Source organism: Capra hircus, chromosome 9, assembly GCF_001704415.2.
Source record: "Capra hircus breed San Clemente chromosome 9, ASM170441v1, whole genome shotgun sequence".
Taxonomy (NCBI): Eukaryota; Metazoa; Chordata; class Mammalia; order Artiodactyla; family Bovidae; genus Capra; species Capra hircus.
Window position 1 is genome coordinate 83,771,403 of NC_030816.1, and position 16,354 is coordinate 83,787,756.

A 16,354-nucleotide genomic window follows, 5' to 3' on the forward strand; every position below is an offset into this window, starting at 1 on the left:
CACAGTGCTTTCCAGGTCCACTTTATTCTTATACCTCTCTGTATATTCATTCTATTAATTTTTGAGAGTTTGATATTGAAAGTCCAACTAAAAATTCTTAATTGATCTACCTAAAAAAACAATTGTAATATATAGTGGAACTATATGTACCTTTGTTCTGTATTTTCCAAATCTTCTGTATATGTGTTATCATACTTTCATAATCTAAAAAAATAAAAATTAAAAAAAAAGAATATTGGAGTGGGTTGCCATTTCCTATTCCACGGGATTTTCCCCACCCAGGGATCAAACTCATGTCTCTTGCATCTCCTGCGTTAGCAGGAGGATTTTTTACCACCATGCCACCTGGGAAGCCCAACAAATAGCAACTCCATTCCAAATAAGGGAAGACTGAGAGTGTTTTAAATATTCATACCCATTTGTTAAAAAACAAAACGAAACCATGACTTCTCGTTTTTCCCCTTGAGGCTGGAGCATGTGCCCCAAGTCACTTGCCAAAGTTTCTGTCAGTGGATTGTTTTCAAAAGTTTTATTTCAAGATTTATTGCAACATTCCCAAGGAAACTAATCTTTTTTTGTGCTCTACAAAAAGCACAAATGTCATTATGATGTATTTTGGTAATTCAATATGTGGTGAATAAATACTAATAATCTGGTATATCCATTCCTAAACATGATTTTAAAAATACCAACTATAAAATTTTAGGTAAAAAAACCCCAACAATTACCTTATCAAAAAGAGTCAAAGTCTGTACGTTCAACAGAAGCTGAGAGCTGTGGGCCAATAGATTGTTATTGATCCTATTCAGCAAGCACTTACAGGTCACTATGTCTGGAACAGGCTTCCCAGGCGGCCCTAGAACCCGTCTGCCAATGCAGGAGAATGAAGAGGTGCTGGGTCGATCCCTGGGTTGGGAAGATCCCCTGGAGAAGGACATGGCAACCCACTCCAGTATTCTTGCCTGGAGAATCCCACGGACAGAGGAGCCTGGTGGGCTGCAGTCCAAAGGGTCGAAAAAAGTCCGACACAACCGAAGCCACTTAGCATGCATGCACATGTCTGGACCAGCTCTGTCCAACAGAACTTTCTGTGTTGCTGGAAATGTTCTTCATCATAGTCCAATATGGCAGTCGCCAATCGTGCATGGGTTTATCAAGTACTTGAACTGTGACTCGCTAAGAACAGAGCCTTTCATTTCACTTAATTTTAATTTAAATGCAAATGGCCACATATGGCTAATGGTACCTTATTGGACAGTGCAGATATGAAACAGATATCACTGTTTAAAGAGAGAAAGAGAAACATGATTTGGCTTTTCTCTAAAAAATCTACAGAGCAATGGGAGAAATAAAATGCACACATAATTTTACATCAAAATCCCAGTTGAATTTCTATGGAACTTAATAAAGGATAAAATTTATACAGAAGAAAAAGAAAATCCCAAATTGCCGAGATGACTCTGAAAAGGAACAAAGTAAGGGGAGAGAAGGGATGAGACTTGTCCTCCCAAATACTAAGAATTGTTACAGAATTATTGTGGTTAATAGTAAAATATTGTCCCGGAAATAGACATGTAGAGCGGCAAAAGAGAACAAAGAGCCCAGAAACCCTTCCATGCATTTAATTTTTTCTTTTTGGAAGATGCAAAAAGCAGAAGCTATAAAACAAATTGACACATGGTACTACATCAGAATTTAAACTTGTGGTCACCAAGACACTACAAACAGAGTGAAAGGACAAGCCACAATCCAAGAGGGAGGGGATATATTTATACATATAGCTGATTCACTCATCGTACGGCAGAACCTAACACAAAAAGTGTAGGGCAATTATTTGTTGTTCAGTCGCTAAGTCATGTCTGATGCTTTGCAACCCCATGATGGCAGCATGCCAGGCTTCCCTGTCCTTCACTGTCTCCCAGAGCTTGCTCAAACTCATGTCCATTGAGTCAGTGATGCCATCCAACCACCTCATCCTGTCATCCCCTTCTCCTCCTGCCCTCAATCTTTCCCAGCATCAGGGTCATTTCCAATGAGTTGGTTCATCACAACAGGTGGTCAAAGTAATGGAGTTTCAGCTTCAGCATCAGTCCTTCCAATGAATATTCTGGATTAATTTTCTTTAGAATGGACTGGTTTGATTTCGCTGCAGTCTAAAACTCTCAAGAGTTTTCTCCAGCACCACGATTCAAAACCATCCGTCCTTCGGCACTCAGCCTTGTTTATGGTCCAAATCTCACATCTATACATGAGTACTGGGAAAAAAAAAAAATGTCTACAGGGCCCTTTGTGAGCAAAGTGATGTCTCTGCTTTTTATTTGCTGTCTAGGTTTGTCATAGCTTTTCTTCCAATTATACCAATTTAAACAAAAAAGACAAGCCACAGATTGAAGAGATAGAACATACATAGCTGACAAAGCAAAGTAAACAAATAAACAAGTAATTTTCAAAAACTTCAGTAGGAAAAAAACAAGTAACAAAGAGAACACAGACAGAGGATATGAGGAGTGACTCGTGGAAGACAAACCTAAATGATGAACGTTAAGAGCTAAGTCACTTTCCGTCCTGTGCGACTCTGCAACCCCATGGACTGCATCCACCAGGCTCCTCTGTCCATGGGATTCGATGCAAACGTGCTCAGTCTGACCAAATCAGTAGTGTGTAAATCAGAACAATGGCACTGCGTTTCAAACCCATAGTGTCTGCTACTGCACTTGAGGGTAACAAGCACATGTGTTAGTGTGGATGGGGATGATCTCACAGGTTGCTGATGAGACATGAATTGGGGCCACCTACTGAAAGCAATTTGGCGACATCTGGTGAAGCTCAAAATAGGTACATACTATGGTCCTGACGCAACAGTTAGAGCTGGACATGGAACAACGGTCTGGTTCCAAATCGGGAAAGGAGTACGCCTAGGCTGTACCTTGTCACCCTGCTTATTTAACTTATATGCAGAGTACATCATGCTAAATGCTGAGCTGGATAAAGTACAAGCTGGAATCAAGATTGCCAGGAGAAATATCAATAACCTCAGATACGCAGATGATACCACCCTTATGGCAGAAATTGAAGAAGAACTAAAACGCCTCTTGATGAAAGTGAAAGAGGAGAGTGAAAAAGTTGGCTTAAAAGTCAACATTCAGAAAACTAAGATCATGGCATCTGGTCCCATCACTTCATGGCATAGATGGGGAAACAATGGAAACAGGGAAAGAATTTATTTTTTTTGGGGGGGGGGCTCCAAAATCACTGCAGATGGTGACTACAGCCATGAAATTAAAACATGTTTGCTCCTTGGAAGAAAAGCTATAACCAACCTAGACAGAATATTAAAAAGCAGAGACATTACTTTGCCAACAAAGATCCATATGGTCAAAGCTATAGTTTTTCCAGTAGTCACGTATGGATGTGAGAGTTGGATTATAATGAAAGCTGAGTGCCGAAGAATTGATGCTTTTGAACTGTGGTGTTGGAGAAGACTCTTGAGAGTCCCTTGGACTGCAAGGAGATCCAACCAGTCCATCCTACAGGAGATCAGTCCCGACTAATTATTGGAAGGACTGATGTTGAAGCTGAAACTCCAATATTTGGCAACCTGTTGCGAAGAACTGACTCATTTGAAAAGACCCCGATGCTGGCAAAGACTGAAGGCAGGAGGAGAAGGGGACAACAGAGGATGAGATGGTTGGATGGCATCACTGACACCATGGACATGAGTTTGAGTGAACTCCAGGAGCTGGTGATGGACAGGGAGGCCTGGAGTGCTGTAGTCCATGGGGTTGCAAAGAGTCGGACATGACTGAGTGACTGAACTGAACTGATGGTCCTGACAGTCTATTTATAGGCATTTACTTTAGATCAGTTCTTGCCAAGGGAACGTGCACTACAGTTTCACTGCCATGTCACTTATAATTATGAAAAATTGAAAATGAGCTGAATATCTCTGGAATAAATTGTAGTCTAGCCATGCAGTTGAATGATACCTAGCAGTAAATGAGCGAGATCCACATTTATCAAGACTTACAGGTCTCAAAAATATAATGTGGAGTGAAAAAGGAAGTGACAGAAAAATACAGAATATGGTACCATTTGTGTAAATTTCAAAGCACCCCAAGTACTATGCAGGTTCCCCCCATTCTCCGAAAGTAGAGCTTTCCGATGAAACCTCTCCTAAGCTGAAATGTGGAAAAGCAAAGAAGCAGTCGCCTTAGGACACACCTTGCTAACAGATGCAGAAAATAAACAGAGATGAAGCACAGATGCTCATGGGCAATTCAAACCTATGCCGCCTTGAAGGTGAGATGATCCAGGTAGCTTCTGGGGTAGGCGCTGCTAGGCAGGGCCACTCTCCCTGCTGGGGTGCACACTGCTTCTTGAACGACTCGCTGCAAAACAAACGCCGAACGCTATTTTCAATTTTCATCTTTCATTATAAAAGTGAAAATCCTCTTTGATCCCTTTTGGTTAGGAAAAAAACCAGGTGCTGATGTCATTCTTTCATAAAAGCAAAGTGTCATAAAACAAACTTTTGAAGAGCAAGGGACCCCTGTGTAGTTGTTTGTAGTACTTAGGTATAACAAGGGTTAAAATATGGATGATATGAGTAACATCTTCATAACAGCTGTACCTGGACAAGGAAGGGCCTAAGCCTTTACCAAAGGGGGCCACACTCTGGCCTTCCTCTCCCCTAGGGCCAAACGGGTGTACCCACCTGAAGTCCATCCCCCTTGCCATCTTCCTGCCCCTCACCTCCCACCCTCCTCATCCCCAACCCACACTGGGACCTGAGATCCCAGGATTCCCTGCCAGTGGTCCTGAGCCCTCTTCTTGGGCCTGCACGACTCTCCCCCAGGCCCACCTTCCAGAGACAGGGCCTGGTAGCTGCCCTGGGAGAACGCAGGACTTGAAGGCACATGCCAAAGACTTCATCTGTGTCTAGGAGTCATAGTTCTTCGTAGCCGCACATCTAAGATATAACAAAAGAAGGCAGAAGGCCAAACAATTGATGCAGTCGAATTATGGTGCTGGAGAAGAAAGTCCCTTGAACTGCAAGGTGATCAAACTGGTCAGTCTTAAAGGAGATCAACTCTGACTATTCACTGGAAGGACTGTCGCTGAAGCTCCAGTATTTTGGTCATCTGATGTGAACAAATGGCTCATTAGAAAAGACTCATTAGTGGCCGAGGTAGCTGCAGAGGACTCAGCAGAGGGGGTGCTGACATTCCGCCCAGGCCTTGCTGGGCCGTAGCTGTGAGGATGGGAGGGCAAAATGCCGGGAAGGAGAAACGTCGTGTGGACAGGCTCGGATTTAGGGAAGTTAAGGAAGGATTTGAGGATTAGCAAGTCGTGTTGTGTTTGGCTGTCACATGGGGGGACAGCTTGGTGAGGGATATAGGTTGGGATCTTGAAAGGGAGGGTGAGAAATGAGTGTTCAGTTTGGAAACAAGGCAAGCCCTTCAAGGAAGCACCTCCGAGCTGCTCTGTGGGAAGGCAGTGAGGAGGGCGGGCTGGCCCCCAGAAAAGCTGCTGTCTGGACAAAGACAGTGGTGAAGTAGAAGAGAAGAAGCCACACGTGTGTGTGTGTGTGTGTGTGTGTAAGCCGTGGTGTCAGGAAGCATCCATTTATTCCACAAATGTTTACAGAGTGACTATTATGAACAAAGCAATGATCTAGGGGGTCGCAAGATAGAAATGAACAAAGCAGAACTTTCTGCCCTCTTGAAACCTGCATCCTAGGCAGGGGACACCAGAAAAACAAGTAAAAACGGCAGGACTTCCTTGGTGGTCCAGGGATTAAGAATCTGCCCGCCAACACAAGAGACACAGGTTCAATCCCTGGTCCAGGAAGATTCCACCTGCCCTGGGGCAACTGAGTCCGTATGCAAGGACTGCTGAGCCCACGAGCCGCACCGCCTGAAGCTCTCGCACCCTAGAGCCGGGCTCCGGAACAAGAGACGCCACTGCGACTAGAGAGCAGCTCCCCTCTCTCTCTGCAACTGGAGAAAGCCTGCATGCAGCAAGGAAGACACAGCCAAAAGTAAATAAATAAAGCAAAGGAATGAAAAGATGCATCTGTTAGACGGTGATAAGCACTTTGGAGACAGATGAAGCAGGGAAGGGAGCTGCGGGCTTGTCTGTATACGTGCACAAGTGTGTGTAAGGGCAGAGGGGTGGCAAGCAGGGATGAGGGGAAGGCACACTGGAGTAAAGGCCTGGGGAGTGAGGGGTGTTGAGATGATATCTAGGAGTCTAGGACAGGGTTACGGTTACACCAATAGGCAAGCTGGGAGGTGGAGCTGGGTAGGAGGAGGAGAGACTGAGTCTGGGGTCCTGGGGGTGGGGGCAGTCAATAGGAGGACTACACCCTCGAGCGTGAGACACGCACGCACAGAAGTCACTGCTAACTTACTGAGAGACCTGCTTCAGCAGCTGGGAACAAGGATGCGAGAACGATCAAGACAGTGAGAGCAAGCATTCACTCAGCCCCGACTATGTGCCCCTACCTAGCGTTTTATCCTTCCCAGTACCAGGAAGCCTTAGGGCATCCCTGAGCCATGGACTGGATTAACTCTGCAACAAAGAACAATGGGATTAAGAGCTAACTTGTGAAAGGGTACAGTAGGGGTCCGGCACTTTTTTGGCGCTTCATATGTAATAATTTGTTTAACTGTCACAGCAACCCCGGGAGGGGATGTCTCATTTGGCATGAGAAGTCTGGACTGGCCAAGCAAGGTGACCAAGGTCACAAGCTGGTGAACCAGACAGCCTGGCTCCCGTCCTGGCTCTGGATTAAAAAAAGAAAAAAATAAATAAAAACAACTGTCAGCCTGCACTCTACCAGCTTCTCCGCCCTCCGAGTAAAGAAACCTAAGGGTAGAAGCTTTTTGGACAGCTGGGGTGGGGGTCTGGGGAGAGAGCTGGAAAATTCTCAAGAAGGGGGAGGCTAGGCCAGGCCAGGCCGGGGGCTGCTAACAGTGCAGTGTGGTCCGCATACGTGAAGGCTGCAGCCTAGAAGGGGCTTTTCACCCGGCCAGAGGAGGCATCAGAGCGAGGACACGGACACAGCAGCTTGGGCGCCTAGCAGAGGCCGGGACCCCAGACTGGACGCAGCTCTGCCAACCTTTACAAGAAAAAGTCAGGAAGCTAAAAACAGCCATTCAAAGCAGTCAGCAAGCACGCTTTCCAGGCGGTTTCAGGCAAAGAGGCCTTGGCTAAAGCAACCTGTAAGCGTCTGAGATCCCTTCTCACTTGGAACTCCAGGACTCTGCACAAGGCGCTCAGCCGCTGTGGGCTGCCCAGCTGCTCCATTTGAAAGTTGGACAATATCTGAGATGTCGCCAAAAATCTAACCTCGCGGAGTCCAAGTTCTGCAGTCGGTCCACTGTTCTGGGACCTGGCTGCCCGGCCTCGGGGGCGGGCGGGGCGGCTCTGCACCGAGGTGACGAGGCCCGGGGGGTGGGGGTCTCCCCGGGGCACAGGAGTGGGACCCGGAGCGCGGGCGTCCTCGGTCCCCCCACAAGGTTGCCGCCGGGACCCTCGAGAAACCGAGTTCCAGGAGCCCGGGAGTCGTTAGGAGGCCCTGGAACTTTCTTGTCTGGAAGCCCGACCCAGACCCGCCCGCGGACCGGGCTGCTGGAAGGGACCGAATGGAGCCGCGCGCCAGCCCGGGAAGGCTGTGCGCGTCACTCGCAGTCCTGGGCCGGGTCCCCGGCGCGCGGTGGCGCTCTGCCAGGCCGCGCCACCCGGGCCCCGCCGCGCGCCCACCCCGGCCCCGCGGCGGCGCCCCCCGGGAGAGCGCGGCCCGGACCTCCGCGGACGCCCCCCTACTCTCCACGCCCCCGGGGCGGGAGGCGGGGGCCCCGGGGCCCGAGGAGCGCCGTCCGCTGGCGCGGCGCCCAGGGGCGTGAGGCGGGGAGCGAGGGGGAGGCGGCCGGGGCGGAGGAGGCGGCCGGCCGGCCGGCGGGTCACTCGGCAGCCCCGGGCGGCGGGCGGCAGACGCGCTGGGGGACGCGGGCGGGCGCACCATGCCGTCCTTCGACGAGGCGCTGCAGCGGGCCGGCGAGTTCGGGCGCTTCCAGCGGCGCGTGTTCCTGCTGCTGTGCCTGACGGGCGTCACCTTCGCCTTCCTCTTCGTCGGCGTGGTCTTCCTGGGCAGCCGGCCCGACCACTACTGGTGCCGCGGGCCGAGCGCCGCCGCGCTGGCCGAGCGCTGCGGCTGGAGCCCCGAGGAGGAGTGGAACCGCACGGCGCCCGCGCCCCCCGGCCCCGCGCCCCCCGAGGGCCGCGGCGACGGCCGCTGCCAGCGCTACCTCCTGGAGGCGGCCAACGCCAGCGCCGCCCCCGGCGCGCTCAGCTGCGCCGACCCCCTCGCAGCCTTCCCCAACCGCTCCGCGCCGCTCGTGCAGTGCCGGGACGGCTGGCGGTACGCCCAGGCCCACTCGACCATCGTCAGCGAGGTAAGGGGCCCGGCGGCGGCGGGCGGCGCGCGGATTCCCGCGGAGGCCGGGAGCCCAGCAAGCCGGCCACCGGGACGGTGCGCGGAGGCTGGGACCAGTCGGTTACCTCTGGGCCCCCGTCAGCTTCATCCTGCACTTGGAAGGGCTGCGTCGCAACTGCCCGCCCCGGGGTTGTGGCTTTTCTTTTTCCCCCTCTCTGCTAGGGAGTTAACGAGGCTTCTCTTGTGGTTCAGCAGGTAAAGAATCCGCCTGCAATGTGGGACACCTGGGTTCGATCCCTGAGTTGGGAAGATCCCCTGGAGAAGGGAAAGGTACCCCCTCCAGTATTCTGGCCTGGAGAATTCCGTGTTAATGGAGAGGTGCTTTGGTTGCAGGGGTGAATGAAAACTGCCCTAGAAGCTGAGGGCTAAGATACTTAGCGCACGCCTTCTTGGGGATCCGAGCATCCAATGGGATGCGCGTTATCTCAGCTGTGTGTGAGCAAGTAGTCCGAAGTGACGGGTGGACGCGGGTAGAGAGAACCACCGCAGAATCCCGGGCGAGCGACACGCAACAGGTCCGCGCCGGCTGGTGGTCTCCAAGCGGCAAAAAAAGAAAGGCGAAATCTAAGTTTGAAGGCAGAGCCACCCACGTGATTATCTGAAATGCAGAAGGGCAAAGGTTGAGGCTATCCTGGGAGCAAGATTTTGGTAAAACTCCTTTGGGGCAAAGGGCAACATTTGAGAGAAGTTGGGAAAGCTGAGGTTTTGAATTTAAAGAAAAAAAAAATCCCCTCTCCAAAGCATGCAGGGTGAACACCCCACTTACTGTGGGTGGCTGCTGGGAGCCGGGTGGGGGCACTCCTCACGGTTGGGGTAGCTGGAGCAGGCAGTCCCCATGGGCTTTTTGGCTACGTCTGGGTCGCAAAGAGTTGGACATGACTGAGCGACTTCACTTTCGCAAGGAAGCAGGGCATTGCAGGTTAGGTGCCCTCTCCCTTGGCGGCAGGACTGTCTTGATCGGCTCTAACCTCAGAGACCCACTGAGCTCAGGTGGATGGGATAAGCAGTTTTACTGAACTGTGCCTGCAATCCCAGATCAATTGAATTTCCAACAAATGATTGAATGTGCCCAGGCAACTGGGGTCGGGTGGGAATGTCTTTAATTGATTGTCACAAGGAGTGTTTAAGGACCACCTTGAATAATGAGGGAAAGCACTGGCTTCAGGGTTTGCAGTGCCTCTTCTGCCTGTAAACAGTGTTCTTTGATCTGGTGACCACATCTCTCTGGTGCTGGGGTGGTCGATCTTTGAGGTTACGCATGCTCTGTGTGTGAACACACTGTGTAAGGTCCTCTGCTAAGAGCTCTAGAGATCAAACCCCGGTCAGGCCATAGCAGTGTGTGTCTGGGGTACTTTAATTTCTACCTAATTTGTGGGTCACCATCAGGACTTGCTTTATAGACTGGTGGTGTTAGGGATTTCACTCTTGAAATGAATGGGCGTGGGAAAGGGTATTATCACCAGTACTTCCTTCGAGTTGCATCTAAGGTGGCTGCTTCTATTCCATCCAGCATGACTGCTTAAGGCTACTTTCCAAGCAAACCAGCAGATGCCCCTTGGAGAGTAGACACCTGATTTTTGAAGACGTGAATCTCAAATGAAGAATGAAAGGAGCCTTAAAAGCAGAAGGCACACACACTGCAGGCGGGTTTCCCTGAAGGCATGACCCATGCACATCAGAGGAGAGAGACGCTGTGATATCTAACCTCAGATGCCTTATTCTGGACTTCCAGACTTGTTTCAAGCCTTCCAGGGTTATTTCAAAAGAGGGATGTTTATGAAGTCTTACGATGCTCAAAAAGGCACTGTGGAAGATGAGTGCACCGCACATCAGGACCTGGGACTGCCTCCAGGTGGCTGTGTGGCTTGGGTGGATTGCTTGACCACTCTGGGCTTAGCATTCTCATCTGTAGTATCAGGGTTTGGATTCAGCCCTTTGTAGTCCTACCAGCGCCATCAGTGACATCACTGGATGGCTATTCTCAGTGTAATCAGCACAATGACAAAAATCTTCAAGGAAAACTAAAATGTTATCCAGAATCCTCTCTTAAGGCCTCTGACAAGTTTAGGAAATATGTTAGAGATTATTTTTTCCTCTCTCTCTCTTTTTTTTTTTTTGGTCCAAAACTGTTTGCTTCTTCTAGTTTTTTTTTTAATGTTTTGATTCTTGAGAGGAAGCCCTCTGTCTGTTCAGGAGGTTCAGCATCTAGAACAATTCCTTCCCTCTTAGAGTTCTTCACTGCTAATACACAGCTGTCTTTGGTTTTGCATGCGGTCCAATTAGGGTTTATTTTTCATATTCTATCAGAGTGATGAAAGGAACTATAGTTCTATCTCTGACTCACACCATGTACACAGAGTGTTTTCAAGGACTTAAAAATCTATTGTATTAATCACGGAAAGGGAGGGTGAATCGGGAGAGCTCAGAAGGTGGAAGGGGAGCCCAGATTCCATCATGACCCCCTATGGCTGTCATATTTAATCCTTGCGCGAATGCAGGAAAGAGAGCATTGTCCCAGCTTTGCAGAAGGGGAGCCTGAGGCAAGAGAATGTGAAGAGACCTACCAGTGTCCCAGATGTTCCACAAATCAAGTTGGGTCTGGATCCAGGGGGTCTTGATTGTGAATTGGTCTCCTTTGGGCCAGGCAGCGCTCAGGGTCCTTGGAACAGGTCCACACAACACGATACCGGATCGCTCACACTTCAGAACCTGCAAGAAATCTTGTTGAACCTCCCTGTTTACTTAGTTACTATCCTGGTCTCCACTGACCAGCGTGTCATTTTGTTTCGTTTCACGGTGTCAGGAACATGATATGATGCAGATGGGGCGGCTGTCTTCCCTGTCGTGGGAAGGGCTGTGCTCCCGGTGCGATTGCTGCAGAATGGGCACTTCAACCTCAGCCACCCCTTTTTTCATCTTCCAAAGTGAAACAAGCACCAAGGAGTTAAGTCAGAAGTCAGTGCCAAGTGCAGGGCTGTTTTAGTCCAGCTCTCTGTCCTGTTTATCCTGCTCTAGGCAGTGCAGTGGATTTTTCACCTATGTGGAAGGTCCTCAACACAGACTTTTCTAATGTCTGAATCTCAGCCTTATCTGGTTGCCAGACATTGGGCAGAAGAAAGCATGATGTGTTGTGGACAAGTCCAGGCCCTCGCCACCCAAATATTTCAGTTTCTTCCCCAGGGAGTGAGTCTTTGAAACTGATATTGAGACTTTGAAATACTTGCTTGGTGGAGGATGGAGAGGGGCGCTCCTCTAGCACTAGGAACCAGGCTTCAGAGCACCATTAAAAATAGATTGAATTGCCCTTTCTAGATTATTCTTTCTCCCACACATAAAACATGAAAGTGCATTTGAGGGAAGTGGCTGTCCCACTGAAGAAAGCAGAGCCTGCTTTGACCTTGAGGGCTGCCCTGGTGTTTCTCTGTCTCTGCTCTGCCTCTTGCACATCCATCCCAGGACAGGCGCCCAACCTCAGAGATCAGAGCCATGAGGGTCTGGTCCTTGCTGTCCCACCAGTGTGGAGACATACTGCTGTGAATACTGGAGAGTGGAGGTTAGCCAGGCTCCCCGTTTATTCTGAGCTGAGTTTCTGATTTGCTCTGGGCCCTTGGGAAAGATCTTACTTTTCTATTGTTTTAATTTTCAACATGACGTGTGCCTTCCCTGTTTTTTTTTGCTGATCAACCTCACCAGAGCATCTGTTTTGTTATTACTTCAAAGGATCAACTGTGGCACTGTTCATTTTCTATTTCTCCTCTTTTATTTCTTTTTAGTTTCATTATATTTTTAATATAAATAAAAAGTTATTTTATTGGTGTATACTTAATTTACAATGAATTTCTACTGTACAGCAAAGTGATTCAGTTGTACCTGTGAAGTGAAATGAAGTCACTCAGTCGTGTCTGACTCTTTGCGACCCCATGGACTGTAGCCTTGTAACCTATCAGGCTCCTCCGTCCATGGGATTTTCCAGGCAAGAGTGCTGGAGTGGATTGCCATTGCCTTCTCCAGGGGATCTTCCCAACCCAGGGATCGAACCTGGGTCTCCCACCTTGCAGGCAGACGCTTTACTATCTGAGCCACCAGGGAAGCACTTAAATTCTTTTTCATATTATCACAGGATATTGAATATGGTTCCCTATGCTGTACAGTAGGTCCTTGTTGTAGAATTTAGACTCTTCATTTCAATTCTTTCAGTGGTTACCCCTGAAATTCTACCAGGTTTACTTAACTGAGTCTAAATTGAATACACAACCTTCTCCTAAACAATCTAGGATCTTAAACACTTTGATTCAATCACTCCTGTATCACAGGCATTAGTAGCCAATATTCTAGGTTTGTTCTTTCATTGTTAATTTATGGATTTTGTGCAAATCATGTGTGTTTGGTTCACATTTGCCCTTCATCTAATCATCCATGCTGTTTCACTTTCCCTGCTTCTTTTTTTATGTACATCTTTAAAACGTTTCTATTTAGTTTGTATCTCTTGATGGTGAATGGTCTCCACTTTTGTTTCTGTGGAAGTGACATTTCACCATTATTCTTGAAAGACAGTTCTGCCAGGTGAATAGTTTTATTTTGCCAGTTATTTTTCCTTAGCCCTTTCAGGCAGAGAAGGCAATGGCACCCCACTCCAATACTCTTGCCTGGAAAATCCCATGGAGAGGAGCCTGGTGGGTGGCTGTCCATGGGGTCGTGAAGAGTCGGACACGACTGAGCGACTTGACTTTCACTTTTCACTTTCATGCACTGGAGAAGGAAATGGCAACCCACTCCAGTGTTCTTGCCTGGAGAATCCCAGGGACAGGGGAGCCTGGTGGGCTGCCGTCTATGGGGTCACACAGAGTCGGACACGACTGAAGTGACTTAGCAGCAGCAGCAGCAGCCCTTTCAGGATGTGAGCTCTGCCTCTAGCTCTCATTTTGCTTTTGAAAAGCCTGTTGTTAGTCTAATTGTCCTTTTCTCTTGGGTTGTGTCTAGGTGGGTATTTTTTGTGTTTATCCAATTTAGTATGCATTGCTTCTAAAAGGTCCCTGGCGTATAGTAGGCATTCAGTAAATAGCTGTTGAACGAACCAATTGTATTTTCTTTAGCTTTTCAGACCTATCTTCCACATCACAATGTTTCTATTTAGCACTATCAAATCTGCTGTTTAAATGAGTTCATTGAAGTTTTTTTATTTCAGCCCTTATCTTTTTCATTTCTCATTTTTTATCTTTCAAATATCCCTGGTCGTGTATTGCTAGTCTCTTACTGTTTGCTCACTTTTGTGTTTCCATTTTTCGGTTTTTTAAATGTTTTACATATGACTAGAATACTGGAGTGGGTACCCATTCCCTTCTCCAGGGGATCTTCCTGACCCAGGGATCAAACCTGGGTCTCCTACATGGGCAGGCAGATTCTTTACCATCTAAGCCACCAAGGAACCCTAGCTCTATATTTTATATCTGGTAGTTACACTCCCCGAAGCCTTTGATGTTCCAAACGTCTCACTTGTTGTTTGTTATGTGTTTGGCATTTGTGTGTGTGTTGGTCGAGGTGAATGAGTAAGCAGTCATCCCGGTCTGTGTCTGCAGCTTGGTGTCGGCCGCAGAATGGCCGAGCAGGTCCATGCAGTGATGTGTGTATGAACCCAGAGCCAAAAGAGATGAGAACACAAAACCGCATCTCCTGCTTTCTTCTGGCTACTTATTTACTATGTTACCAATGGCAGCTCCATTGAAATTTATTTAGCATTTACTATATGCTGGGCGGGCCTCCCTGGTGGCACAGTGGTAAAGAACCCACCTTGGCAGTGCAGGAGACATAGTAGACACAGGTTCAATTCCTGAGTTGGGAAGATCCCCTGGAGGAGAAAAAGGCACCCCACTCCAGTATTCTTGCCTGGAGAATCCCATGGACAGAGGAGCCTGGAGAGCTGCAGTCCATGGAGGTCACAAAAGAGTCGGACATGACTTAGCAACTAAACGACATATGCTAAGCGTTGAGCCAGGCTGGTGTATGAAGATGGCTAAGTCTTCCTCCCATGAGCTCAGGGCCTGGCAGAGAGACTTGCCCTGAGATAGCAAAAGGCTGCAAGTGGTGACAGGTGTGGTGAAGGGATGCCTTCTTCTGATTAACTGGGGCTGAATCAGAGCATACTGAGCACTGACCTTGACTGCAGCCTCGGGGGACAAGGAGGAGCCCAGGAAGAATATATGAGGAGAAAAATGTTGCCTGTGCACATGCTCTCATCTTCATCCTTATTTATTCGTAGCCATTCAAATGTCCCCGGAGCAGTGACTGATGGATATTCCTGGGACCCACCCACAGACTTGGACTCAAAAGATAGGAGTGGTGTTCGGGAATCCTCATTGTTCACACACGTGTAAAGCCCGTGCAGGTGGCCCCAAGACCACATGAGGACCGTGACAAGATCCTCGTGGGGTGGAACAGCCTATGTGTGGTTGAAGCGAGTGCCAGCTCCCCCAGACACTCTGCAGACCTTGGGGCAGAAGTGTTGGCCCTTTCCTCAACCGGGAGTCCCACGCTTTATCTGATAAAGTGCTGCGGTGTACTTGCAGAAAGCTTGGGGGTCTCCAGAGACGGGCAGCTGACAGTAAAACCCTATAATTGATTGGAACGAGGTGCCCACAGCTGCACCACACTCCCTGGGAATCTTGGCGCACCATGGGGTGGGGCTTTGGGCACAGGCAGGAGCGCAACCACAGGGGATGTCCAACAGATAAGGCATGGATGTCTGTACTTTTTTATGTATGGGTTAAAGACCCTTGGCATCAGGCAGTTTTCTGTAACATCGTATGGAGAAACCCAAGTGAACTTTTTGGCCACCCTGATATAATGGAAAGAACATCCCTGTCCTTTGGGGTCAGAGAGATCTCAGCCTAAAGCCCAGCTGCTCCATGTTTCCACTTTAAGGACAAGTCGCAGAACCTACCTGAGCCTCGGTTTCCTCAGCTCTAGAATGGACGTAATTAGGAATTCCCTTGCAGTCCAGTGGTTAGAACCTGGTGCTTTCACTGCCTTAGCCCAGCTTCAGTCCCTGGTTGGGGAATTAATATCCCGTAAGCTGCCCAGTGCCACACACGCACACACACACACACACACACACACACACACACAAGAAATTTCCTTGTAGCTCAGATGGTAAGGAATCTGCCTGCAATGGAAGAGACCTGGGTTCAATCCCTGGATCAGGAAGATCCCCTGGAGAAGGAAATGGCAACCCACTCCAGTATTCTTGCCTGGAGAATTCCATGGACAGAGGAGCCTGGTGGGTTACAGTCTTTCGGGTCACAAAGAGTGGGACACGACTAAGCAACTAACACAGATACACACATAATAACACTTTCCTTAGTGATTGCGCCACCATATGCATGTAGAGTGCCTATCACCATGCCTGGCCCTAAGGGATGCTCAAAAAACTGGATCCTGTTAACATATAAAGTCTTGAGCTGGATGGGGGTGTGGGAGGGAGAGAGGAGATAGACGCTGGTTCAGACTTGACCCTGGAGCTGTAGCTTGCTGGCCTCTGGTCAAGTGCAATACATCACTAATAAACTTACCTTCTATGTTAACAGGCACTGATTTCCACTGAGGCCAAGAGTACCGTGTCCTTTTCCGCTGAGACGCACAGCGAGGCTGTATTTCCCAGCTCCCCTTGCAACTCAGGGTGGGGGTGGTCCCGTGATGGAGTTCTGGTCAGTGATATTGAGAGAAACACACACCTGGAGGCAGGAAAACCTTCCTCCTCGCAGTCTCTCCTCTTCCTTCCTTCCCTCATCTACGTGCAGAGAATCCCGGGGCCCCCAGAGAGGGCCAGGTCCTTAACAGGATGGGGTGCAGATCTTGAAG

General features: G+C 48.9%; 1 protein-coding gene across 2 annotated transcripts in view; it reads left to right on the forward strand.

Moving 5' to 3' along the window:
* The window catches only part of SLC22A3 (solute carrier family 22 member 3), a 99,747-nt gene continuing 91,363 nt past the window's right edge, over positions 7,971–16,354 (forward strand). For both annotated transcript variants that reach the window (XM_018053439.1, XM_018053438.1), the window contains exon 1: positions 7,971–8,459. In XM_018053439.1, the coding sequence (XP_017908928.1) occupies positions 8,028–8,459 (432 nt within the window). In that variant the 5' untranslated portion in view covers positions 7,971–8,027. The remainder of the gene's footprint in view (positions 8,460–16,354) is intronic.